The 11458-nt window shown below is 34.6% G+C and overlaps 2 protein-coding genes across 10 annotated transcripts; both read right to left on the reverse strand.

Annotated features, from left to right (window-relative positions):
• Nucleotides 1-207: 207 nt before the first annotated feature.
• On the reverse strand, nt 208-5747 carry LOC111284621 (glucan endo-1,3-beta-glucosidase 4-like). Of its 7 annotated transcripts, XM_022873389.2 has the most exons (7): nt 5625-5681; nt 5282-5314; nt 4986-5040; nt 3849-3993; nt 1782-3029; nt 773-800; nt 208-683 (listed from the first exon to the last, which is right to left on the reverse strand). In XM_022873389.2, the coding sequence occupies exons 4-7, from the start codon at nt 3913-3915 to the stop codon at nt 542-544; spliced, it is 1485 nt and encodes a 494-aa protein (XP_022729124.2). In that variant the 5' UTR covers nt 3916-3993; nt 4986-5040; nt 5282-5314; nt 5625-5681; the 3' UTR covers nt 208-541. The 7 variants fall into 7 exon arrangements, with proteins under 7 accessions (XP_022729124.2, XP_022729123.2, XP_089618330.1 ...); XM_022873388.2 differs by lacking the exon at nt 4986-5040 and having other exon boundaries at nt 5625-5747; XM_089762204.1 differs by lacking the exon at nt 4986-5040 and having other exon boundaries at nt 5244-5314; nt 5625-5679.
• A 959-nt stretch (nt 5748-6706) lies between these two features.
• Nucleotides 6707-11011, reverse strand: SCL30A (SC35-like splicing factor 30A). Of its 3 annotated transcripts, XM_022873391.2 has the most exons (5): nt 10587-11011; nt 10149-10226; nt 9184-9348; nt 7305-7445; nt 6707-7188 (listed from the first exon to the last, which is right to left on the reverse strand). In XM_022873391.2, exons 1-5 carry the CDS (start codon nt 10727-10729, stop codon nt 6906-6908), a joined length of 810 nt encoding a protein of 269 aa, XP_022729126.2. In that variant the 5' UTR covers nt 10730-11011; the 3' UTR covers nt 6707-6905. The 3 variants fall into 3 exon arrangements, with proteins under 3 accessions (XP_022729126.2, XP_022729128.2, XP_089618334.1); XM_022873393.2 differs by lacking the exon at nt 7305-7445 and having other exon boundaries at nt 10587-10894; XM_089762208.1 differs by lacking the exon at nt 10149-10226 and having other exon boundaries at nt 10587-10864.
• Nucleotides 11012-11458: the final 447 nt, after the last annotated feature.

The following is an 11458-nucleotide window of genomic DNA, read 5'->3' on the forward strand; positions in this document are numbered from 1 at the left end:
TCATTGTTTTATAAAATAAGTATATTGTGTAATTTATTTATTTAATTTTATTTTTTTTTGCCAAAGAGAAAAAACAGAGTTTAGAGTGCAATAGTCAAGTGCATTATGATATTTACTTTCAAATTTAACAAAATCTATAAAAACATGTAAAAATGATAGACTAAAAGGACTGAAAAGCAAAAGATGGAACTTAACTTTAAGGGCTGATTGTAGGAAGAATTGCATTTCCATTGTCAACTAACAAATCCAAGTTTACTCATGTTCCAAAAAAACAATAATAATAAAGGCTAGAATGGCTACTGCTAACCCACAAGGCACCTGATTGCCGAAAGAGGTGGGCGCTGAGTATCCAAGAGGATCAACCAACTCAAAACTAAAGCAAAATTGGTATGGATGATAAACATGCGAACGCCACCATGAAGATTAAAACAACCGTCACATATCATTGACCTCTGTGGATGTCATTACAATCTACTTCATCTTATGTTAAATGTGATCTTCGGCACTACTCTAAGCCGGGCAACAAGGTGTAAATCCATTGTTATAGCAAGATTACAGCAAGACAAGCTGCTGAGATTAGAAACTGAATCTTGGATACAGGAAGCTTTGTACTCTCTCCAAAAGGACTTATAGGACCGAATGCTACAGGAGGCGAAATCCCTCCACCCGTGCTTGAATTAGAACTGTTTCAAGAAACAAAGGGGTCATCATCCTAAATAAATATCATTAACAAATATGGAACTCATCAACTGTGAAAGATTTGGAACCTCACCTTCCTGTAAATATACAGAAACCATAACCTGCAGAAGTCATCCACCAGTTAAGTAATCAGCCAAAAAAATGACTAAGTTGCATATCATGACATAAAGAAGGGAAGAATATATGATAATTAAATAATCAGACACCAATGGATGCATTATGGTTGATTTAGCAAAAGATAGGGTTACAAAAATGTCAAGCTTTTGAGCATATTTTCATATATAAAACACTTGATACGAAACTATCATGATGGGGAGGAAACTATAACACCTCCCCTCCAATGTAATATAATTATCCACATGATACATAAAACACATCACGTAGAGGATGAGGCATAGACAATGTACATCCTTGAATCTGAAATTAGTCTTGATAATTCTGTTAATATACCAATTGTCACAAAAGCAAATAGCTGATGTCCACAGGCAAGTCAGTTTAGTTGCTAGACAGTTCAACAGTCTCATTAAAAGGAGGAAACAAAAAAAACTGTAGAACTGGGAATTCAAGGTGATTATAACAAATGAAAGCTTAAATGCCTCAATTAGATCTAAAGTCTGCAAAATTTTTCAATCGAGGATGTGACATGTTTTGACCAATTTGGGATCTTGGCTTTCTAAAAGGAAAGACAATATAATGTAATGAATTACCATTTAAGTGATGAACATCTAATATGTTTGTAAAAAATGTACACCTGACATTGTCTAAGGCTTTTTTTTCTTTTTTTTTTTTTTTTGCTTTGATTGCAATAATAGTACCATGAAATTTTTAACTTCGTAGCTCAAAAAATGCAAGTTTCTTTCCTTACAAAGGTTCCACCACAAAGCTTAGTTTGAATGGGAAACTATCAGAGAAATATCAACTTCATTTTAAAGCAAACCTAGGTATTGACATAGCATCATATAAACCAGCTAGCAAAAGTTCTTAGACCGAAAATTAAATTCTAATGTATTTTTTAAAAAAAATATATGTTACAGATAAAATTAAAAAGATCAATACTGATGAGAAAACTTGTGCCAACTTACTTGGATCATTAGTGGTAGTTGTGGCTGTCCCATCAAAATCACATGTCCCACCAACACTATGCATTTTTTGATAATAATCATTGTAAGCATAAGATGCATGGTTCTTGATGTTATTTGGGAGATAACATGGCTCCCCTGATCGCATAGCACTGCAATTGGCCTGGCCTTGCCCACATGCCCAGTTGAGCCCATCTTGCAATTTATCTTCACTACTGTCGTCTTTTGCCACACAGAAAACTGTAGTAGAATTTCCTGTAATCTGACTAGAACCACTCAAACTCAAAGGAAAAATGGCAGTACCATTCATAAAAAGCACCCCCCAGTTTTTCTCGGAGACAGGCCCAGGTCTCTTGTCCTCATTAAACAATTCATAAATGTATGTGTTGATGGGAAAAGCCGGTTGATTAGGTGGACCTGAATTATTGGAAACTCGCCGGATCAAATTATTAATGAAGGTCTCAGCATTTTCCACAGTGGCGTCAGGTTCATCGGATCCACCTTGCCAAGGCCATCCTGTTTCTGTGACAACAATAGGGATCCCAGAAAAATTGAGAGCGCCCATAGAATAATAGGTTGCATCAACCATCGCATCAAACATGCTGTTATAGTGGAAGAGAGTGTTTGGGTCAACAATTTGTTTGACAGAGGGGAGAGGTTTGAAAAGAGCATAATCAATTGGAAAAATGCCATTTCCATTAGTGTAACCATAATATGGATAAGCATTTAACATGTAATAGGAGTTAGTGTTCTTCAAAAACTGAAGAAGCTGGTATATTGTAGAGTTTGATGAGGAGTTAAAGGCAGCAGTAGAGGGGGGGAAAGGCTTGGGAATGATGTCCATGGATTGGGGGCTTGAAACTTTAACCTGAAAATTCAGATTAGAAGCCACAAGTGCTTTGTGGAGGTTATTCATAGCAGTAACTAAAACTGGGGCAGCATCAGGGATTGAGGTGAGAACCTCACTCCCAACAGCAATGGCTGTAATGTTGGTTGAAGGCACGTAGGATGCGACATTTTTGTTGATCCAGGCTGCTGCTGCTGATGCGGATTCTCCAATTCCTAGGACTTCCTCATTTGTCACACCAACTGTAACTTCAATCGCGCTGTCTGCAAGGGCTTTCAGCATGTGAGAGTCAGCATCATAAAGTCGTATGTGAGTAATTTGATGGCCTTTGACAATAGCAACCACGTCTGAAGCTGACGGCATGCTGGAAACATCAGTACCTATGTTTATCCCAATGAATGCACCTATACAGTCAAGAATCTAAGTCAGAAAGAACTGGAAAGAAACACTATTACATGTACTTTTTTATGTGCATTACCTAACATTAAGAAGCACCTTGTAACTAAATGTTCCCCCCCCCCCCCCCACCCAGATCATTAGAGGTAGTTTATCATAATGGTAAATAAAGGAACCATTGATTGATTTACTTCCTATACACAATTCTTTTTGATGCAAAAGTCCTTTACACAAATATATACGACACTCAATGAACTACCTATTCTAGGTATAAAAACCTCAATATTTCACCATCATTCTCCGGATTTCAAGAAAACAAACACCAACTTAGGCATAAACCAAAAGAAAAATCCAAAAAAGTAAATGTTGTGGACAAAGAAAATAAAACAAAACAAAACACAGAACGGAATGGAATCAAAGCATTTTGATTTCAATGGTCTCTAGATCTTCAAAGGCCTCTCTATTAGGAACCTTTTAAAAATATGACAAGAAAATGCAGACTCAACCAATTTGAAGTATTTATTACCTGCAACGATGATTAACATGGTTGCAAGTTTACAATGATGTGCACTGGTGGTATTTGAGCCATAAGAAGTACCAACACTGGTTACTATTGGAAAAAAGTAAAATAAAAAATACTCATTAACAAGAAATATCCTTTATACTGATAAGAAATTTTACAGCAAATAGTTTGATAATCATAGAAAGAACTAACCCCAAAGGAACAAACGCTAAATTTCTAAAGCCTCATCTATATAGCATAACTGTATAATATTAAGCTTCCAAATAGAATTTAGCCAAAAACCATCAATAAATTTCTAAATTACCTAACACATTGGCAAACATGCTAATTAGAACCAGAAGCATGCTTCCAAAACATCTGTCAAGAATCATCTGATTATAAAAAACCTTCAACCTAAATGGGCAGTCTCGTGCTGTTTACTCTCAACTGGAGCTTAAATTCTAAATGTTCTGCAAACAAAAGCAAGAATCAGACAGACGATAGTTAAATTCAGCTAACACTGAGAATTTATGGAGAAAAAATATGAAATATAAAACTCAGAAAAACCCAAAATACTCTAAATAAATAGTAAAACTACTTCGAAATTTAATGTTCTTAGGCATCAGAAAATAAAATGCAAATATGTACATTTTTTATAAAAGACAAATGCTAAATCAAAATATTAGTTAAAGTAAACTTCCATATTCATTACATAATAGATATAACTCCAAGCCCATTTCATCAACAATAGTTGTCCAAGCAAGTGTTTGGAAGGTACATAAAACCAACAACTCTGCTGTTGAGGCACCTATTCTAAACAAAAAATATAAAAAAAACAAGTTCAATCATGCTAACTATGCTAGCCAACCAGTTGAAGAGAAGAATCAATCCTGAAAATGTTTGGGTTTATAGTGCTCTTGCTCACAGTTGGAAAGTAGTGTTACATGTACTAACCAGGTAGATGACACCAAATTGAGCAATAGAAGGATAAATATATCATCTTTACATGTGACCTTTTGAAGCACATTATCAAGGAATCCACCTTCATGTATTATAATGACAGGAAAAAAAAAGGACGTAAACCTCTTTTGACTCCTTACAAATAAATTAATCTTCAGTGAAAATGGTGTTGACATTATGTCAAGCAGAAATCCCAGTACTAGCAGGATTTATTAGGTCCTCGTTGGTTTAAAACCCATTGTATATGTAATTTTGCAAAAATATTTTATGTAAATAATTTTGCAAAAATATTTTATGTAAATAATTTTGTATGCTTTTGATGAAACAAAGCTAAATCATGATTCCCAGAAACTTGGGTTAAAAGAATAATGAAACAGCCCTAGTTTGAAGTTGATAACAACAGTGTAAAGGAGATGGAAGGGGGGGAAATCTTGAAGAATAGCGACTATATTAGAGAGAAACAAATGATTGTGATAATTATAAGGAATTCAAAGAACCATACATGGATGCCTCCTGCAGCTGTCTTTAAGTCTATCTTATCCAATAAGCATTTCCAACTATTTCAAAAAAAAAAAAAACTAAGAATCTACAAAATATCCAAAACACCATTTCACATTCCGAGCATAAAAAGCCATTCATGAAAAGAAAGCATTGCAAAAAAGTCTAATCCCAAAATACCCAGATGGAAAGATCCCCCAAAAGTTGCATTCTTAAAGTACCCAGAAGCCAAAGTCCACATAATAACGACAAACAAGGTTACCCAGATGAAGAAATCAAGAGAAGGAAGTTCAGAAACACCTGATCCAAGTTGCCAAACTGCAAAATGGAATTCTGAAAAAAAAAAAAAAAAAAACCAAGAAAGTAAGTGTTCGAAGACACAAAACTAGCAATCCAGCACAAAGAATACAGTTAAGTGAGAACGAAGAAAGGATTTCAAAAGCCCCACAATAACCTTTCTATACATAAATGTGGAAGCCAGACCAACAGGCTTCACTTAATAAAAACACTCCATATATTAAATACAATAATAAAGAAGCATACCCCACAATTTCATAGTAATAAAAGAAAGAAGACATCAAAAACTACATTATTAGAGATACTAAAATAATAGAAGAAGGTTTCAGATTGAGAGGTAAGAAACCTTCAATGGCAGCTTTGTCTTTGTTTGATCTATCAGGCTCTCAGAAGCCACTGACTGTATGAAACAAAGCCTTCTTTGTCTGTGCAACTTATGTTGTTTGTCTTTTTTGCAATATTTTAAGCTCTTTTTTTTATATTTTAAAAAATAAATATTACCGTGAAGAAGAATATAGAAGCGGGACAATATTTGCAGAAATTAAAATACACAAGTGCATCAACCATCGAGATTGTGTTCTTGTGTTAAGTCATTTATTAACAACTGAAGTATATTATTTTATTCCCAACTAGTACAAGCTGAATTGACATTATTTTTCACTATAAGAATGGGTGCCGAGCCTCCATTTGTTAAGTGACAAGGACAAAATGAAGAAAAATATTTCCCTTTTTATTTGTAATAATTCTAATCATTTGTAATTGACATCACTTTTTGCACAACTAATTTAAGTAATAAAACATAACTAAATGCTATATAATCTCTTCATTAAAACGATTAATAGAAGAATAGTTAACATGACGTTCATTCTGTTACTTGTGGTGCAATGTTTTTCTTTCTTTTTTTTTTCCTTTTTATAATAACCGTACTAAAGTCAGACTAAAATTTTTACTGGTCCAAGAAAATGATTTGATTCCAAGTTGGAAAGATATTTTTTACAATAATGGCCCAGACAAAAGGCATAGACAATGAAAATAGCAACGTATTGTATGACCTAAAAGTTTAAAACCGCGTATAAAGGGTGACGAACATGGAACAGAGGGCCGGTTGAGACGCTGCTTTGTTGTAAAGATGGAATTCATCGGTGCCAGTAGGATCCCAATTGCCAAAAAGTCCTATCCTTAGTTTCTTTTTTGTCACAACACTAAGATTCAGTTGCAGACGGATTGCACAAAGACCCATCCAATAATGCCATTCATTTCATGTCTGGCACCCCATGAATGTAAGAATTTTTATTATAGGACAAGCATCTATGCTACAAAGGCCCCATCTAGTCATTTGCTAACAAATTCTCCAAGAACGGCAGCATAATTTAACAAATTGTACGAGAGAAAAAAAAAAGTTACATCGAACAATTGAGGACAAAACAGTTCATCAATATCACTCACAGAGCTTGCCTTACGTAAGAATATCTCAGCATCAATAACTGAAATTTTAACATAACCAGTTGGACTCCAAAACCAAGAAAGTATTCTATCAACTTTCAGTTCAAACACCACCCTTCATAATCAAATACACCAAACAATACAGTACCTAGAAATAATGCTACAAAAGATGGCAGCACAAATATCACTGATTGGGAGACCTTTCTCCATTTACTTCCCTCTTGTACTCCTCATGGTTTGGACTCTGGCTTCTGCTTCTGGGTGGACTTCCAACTCGTCTTGGGCTGTGGCTTCTGCTTCGGCTTCTTCTCAGATTTGGGCTTCTGCTTCTTCTCGGGCTTCGACTTCTGCTCCGGCTATGGCCTTGCCCCCTGTCTAGACTATGGCTCCGGCTCCTTGAGCCATTGTATGGTGGAGAACGTGAATACCTATCTTGGTTGTACCGTCCATCTTGGGGTGAAACAGATCTGCTTCAGCACAAACAGAGCATAAGATTATTTTAAGTTCACATTAATAGCATAAACCTATAAAGAGACAAAATATTTAAAATAATTTAGTCAAGAGGAAGAAACACATTTAGTACCTTGAGTAATGTCTCACTGTAGGAGGGGAATAATCACGACTGCGTGACCTAGATCTCCCATGACGAGGTGGAGACCGAGAATATCGAGGTGAACGAGAGTAACGAGGAGGGGACCTTCTCCTATCACGATATCGACCTCCTCTGAAACAGAGAGAACATTGAAAGTTGAGAGAGAGAGAGCATCAGAGCTTCATAGGAAATTTCTCTGTTCCGTGGACCATGTTTAGCAGCATAACATTTATGCAAAGATATAAAATTAAGAATTCTGAACCAAATATTACAGAAGCCCTTGTGCAAAACGTACAGGAAAATTACCTATCTCTAAGGCTCCATTAGGTGGGAAGGAAAGAAAAAGGAAGGAAAAGTTCTAAAAGTTCTACTCTAAGGGCTAAACTACAAAATAACACATATTATGTAACTTAACCAATAGATTAAAAAATTTTCCTTCATTTCTCCTTTCTTTGCTTCCTAGTAAACGGACTGTAAGACAAATCCATATTTTCCTAGAAATTTCTTTGTTCCATTGGACTTATAAACATGTTCACCAGCATAATGTTTACAGAAAGATACAAAATTAAGAATTCTGAACCTACTAGACAACCATTATCCAACCCCCTAATAAGATGGATATCAGCATAATCCCCCAATGACATAGAAAAACCTAGTTACATCTAAAAAGAATATCTTCCCTCAAAATACCACAAGCATTCCAATTGGTCCATTTTACGATCCATTATCTCATCCAAGGAAGCTAAGAATTTATCTATAACTATAGATTAAAACTATCCCCTAAGAGATTGTGTGATGAAAAGTGGCAAGTACTTTGCTTGCCTAGTGTCATCTTTTTTTTTTTTTTTAATTTTTTAAAATAATCTTTTTTCAAAAAATCTTTTAAAGCCTACTATGTGACTTGTGGCGAAATCTTTGCTCACCATGTGGCATTTTTTATTTTTCTTAAATAAGTTTTTTCAAAAAAATATTCTTTTTTATTTGCTTAATTATAATTATAAGAAAAATAGAAAATAAAAAAGTAGGAGGTGAGAAGAGAGAGGAGGAAATGCTGTTGGCAGTTATAAAACCCTTCAAATTTTTTGCCAGAAAAAAAAAAATCAAACCAAACATCTAGATGATGAAAAAAAAAAAATTCCTAACAATATATTCAACTCACCAATGAAAAACTCAATATCAAAAATCCTATGACTAACCAATATATTAAATCTCAACCACATATTAATGTATAAAAAATGCAACTAAAACAATAATAAGTGAAAAAAATAACCTACATAAAAAAAAAACTAAAAATCTCACCAAAAAATAACAAAAAATTCTTTAAAACATGACTAAATCTAGAATTTAAATATTCATTAAAAATAATGTCTCCTAAAAACGAAAAACTAAAATTAAAAAACTAAAGACATTAGAATTGAGATTTTTTAATAAATTTGAAAGGAAAAAAATTAATTACAACCAATCAACATAAACAATCATATAAAAAACTCTAGATACAAGATTTTCAAATCTTTTTTTCTTTAAATCTGAAAAATCTAAGAATTGAAAAAGATAAATTTAAAATTATTTTTATAAAAATTAAAATAAAAAATCCTTAGGCAAAGCAGAGGCAGCATTCTAGCTTAAACCAATAATATTCCTAAATTTTTTTTAACTATTTGAGAAGATGAAACAAAGTATCTACTTGATCAGTTATGAGGTTAGGACTAAATGTTCAAATGATGCAAATTGTGAACTATTAAGAATGCAACTATTTATTTGGAAACTAGAAGATGAAGAACTTCCCCTTAATAAATCAAGGAAGCCAATTGCATTCCCAATCTATCTGAAAAAATATGCTATAGCTTAGTAAATGTCCTGGAAAGCCTACCTCGCTCGCTCTCTGTGTCTCATTTCAGCTGGTTTCTTCCTGTTTTCTTCAGCAAAGACAACAGTCAACTCTCGACCAAGAAGAACCTGGCCATCCATCTGGTATTTGGCTTCAGCAGCATCAGCAGGCTCAACATATTGGACAAAACCAAACCCTCGAGGTTCCCTGAAGAATTATACAAAAAAGTCACTGCAAGGCTACCACACAAAATAAAATCTGGCAGGCACCGTGCAGACCAATAACCTTTTCCAATGATATTTCCAAAATAATCCCTAGTAATATGGAAGGTCATCATAAGCATGAAAAAGCAAGCACTTGCCTGCTAACCTTGCAAGTGTCAGTTTAAAGATCAGTTGAAAATCTTCAAGACTTGGTACATCTTCACAATGTATTCAAACCCAACTTCCTTCCAATCTTCACTACCACTAACATCATCTTCAAAAGAACTCTAATTACTTGATTGATGTCTTCAAAACTTTAATTTCACTGTTAAACCTCAAGAAGTTCAATTAACACACCCAATTTGTTATTACAGAAGAGTATACTTAAAGGAATGCCCCAACATCAGAATAGATATTGAGAGGAAGGAGCATTAGCAGGACAGCCTGTCTGGTAAAAAGCATAGAGAGAAAAATGTGTTTTAAACTTTGCTTGGACCTCCTATATTAGAGATAAGAATTTTGAAGAGTCATAGTTTCTCAAGGGACATAATCCGAATGCAATAAATCAAAGTTATGAATACAACTCAAAATTTCCTATAACAAAGATCATAAAAATGGAAAATAAAAAAGTTACAATATTATTTCTGTGGTTCCAAAAAGAATCAAGTGTCGCCAAACAAGCCCTAGACCACACAAAACCCATGGTAAAGTTAAAAGAATAAGTTTGTTTGAGTCCAGTGAATAAAAGAAAAGATTAAAACAAATCAATTCGATTATCTAAATAAGTATAATATATATCCTCACCCAGTATAATAATCCTTGGGCAGATATATATCTTTAAGAGGACCAAATCTTTCGAAGGGCCTGCGAAGGTCTTCTGGCCTGCAAAAGCACAAAACCATACGTGGAAACAAATAATCAATCATCTGCCGTTCCATTGCATTATGAATTATTAGAGATAATCAATCTTAGTTGAAACTTCACAGAAAATAAACAATCCCACTGAAACAGTTGCTACAATACCATGGTTCATTGACAATGGATGACGAAGAAAATATAACACTCATGAACATTACGATGCGATATATGTCATGGAAATCACCCAAATTTTTATTTAAACGAATTAGAAAGAAAGTTGAAAAAATATCATTCCCTATTGTAAGAAAATTCCATTTTCAAAAACAGCTGATAATAATAGTGCTAAGAAATATGGAGGCAGAAGCAGAATGGAGGAGAAGAAACCTGCAGTCATGGCGGAGGTTGCGAACCAAAAGGCTTGTAGGAAGGTCTCGAGCGCGACCACCATAACGGCCTCTGGGGCTGGGGCTCCGTCCTCTCCGGCCGTAGCCCCTGGGCGGAGATGGAGTATAACTCCTGCCTCTCATTTACACAAAACCCTGGTGTCCGAAGAGAGGGGAAGAAGATTAAAGAAACCCAGGTGAAGGTCAAGTGGAACGGCGGTGGATTCGGTGTGGGTGCAACAAAGACCTAGGGTTAGGAATAGAGCAGGTAAAGGTGTACAATTTTGTAGATCTCTCGATTTTTCCTTTTTATCTGAGACCGCCTCTAGGGTTACTTTAAAGCGTCACCTTCTGTCCTCCTCACGTGCCACGCGTGCTAACATTTTTTAGAAAGGGTAAATTCTACATGTACCCCATCCAGTGTATGACTTTCTCACTTACATTTCGTGTTGTCACTTATAACCTTGAGGTTACCTACTGTTAGCAAAAGAGGCAACAATATTAAACATGAGTTATATTTTATGTAATCTCAAAAATACCCTTACCTTAAGTTATTTATGTAAATTCAAGTTAAAATCAATGACAAAAATCAAATCTTTTTGCATTTAAACCACAAAAAATGCAAGTAAATTTCAAACAAATTGTGAAAATGGCATTTCCTGAATCTTGGATTGCAATTATGGAATTTGATTTCCTTTTCGAACGGCCTAAAGTTTAGAGAGGAAATTTGTTGACCGTGCTCGTTACACGATAAATGGGTTCAATTATTGGTCTTTTACTACTCTTCGTCTCATAATTTTGAATTAGTGTTATGCCTTAGAGTAGAGAAAAGTGTCGATTTGGTATGACCCACCAACTTATCAAATGAAAGAA

Source organism: Durio zibethinus, chromosome 6, assembly GCF_047325235.1.
Source record: "Durio zibethinus cultivar Kanyao isolate XHJ-2024 chromosome 6, ASM4732523v1, whole genome shotgun sequence".
Taxonomy (NCBI): Eukaryota; Viridiplantae; Streptophyta; class Magnoliopsida; order Malvales; family Malvaceae; genus Durio; species Durio zibethinus.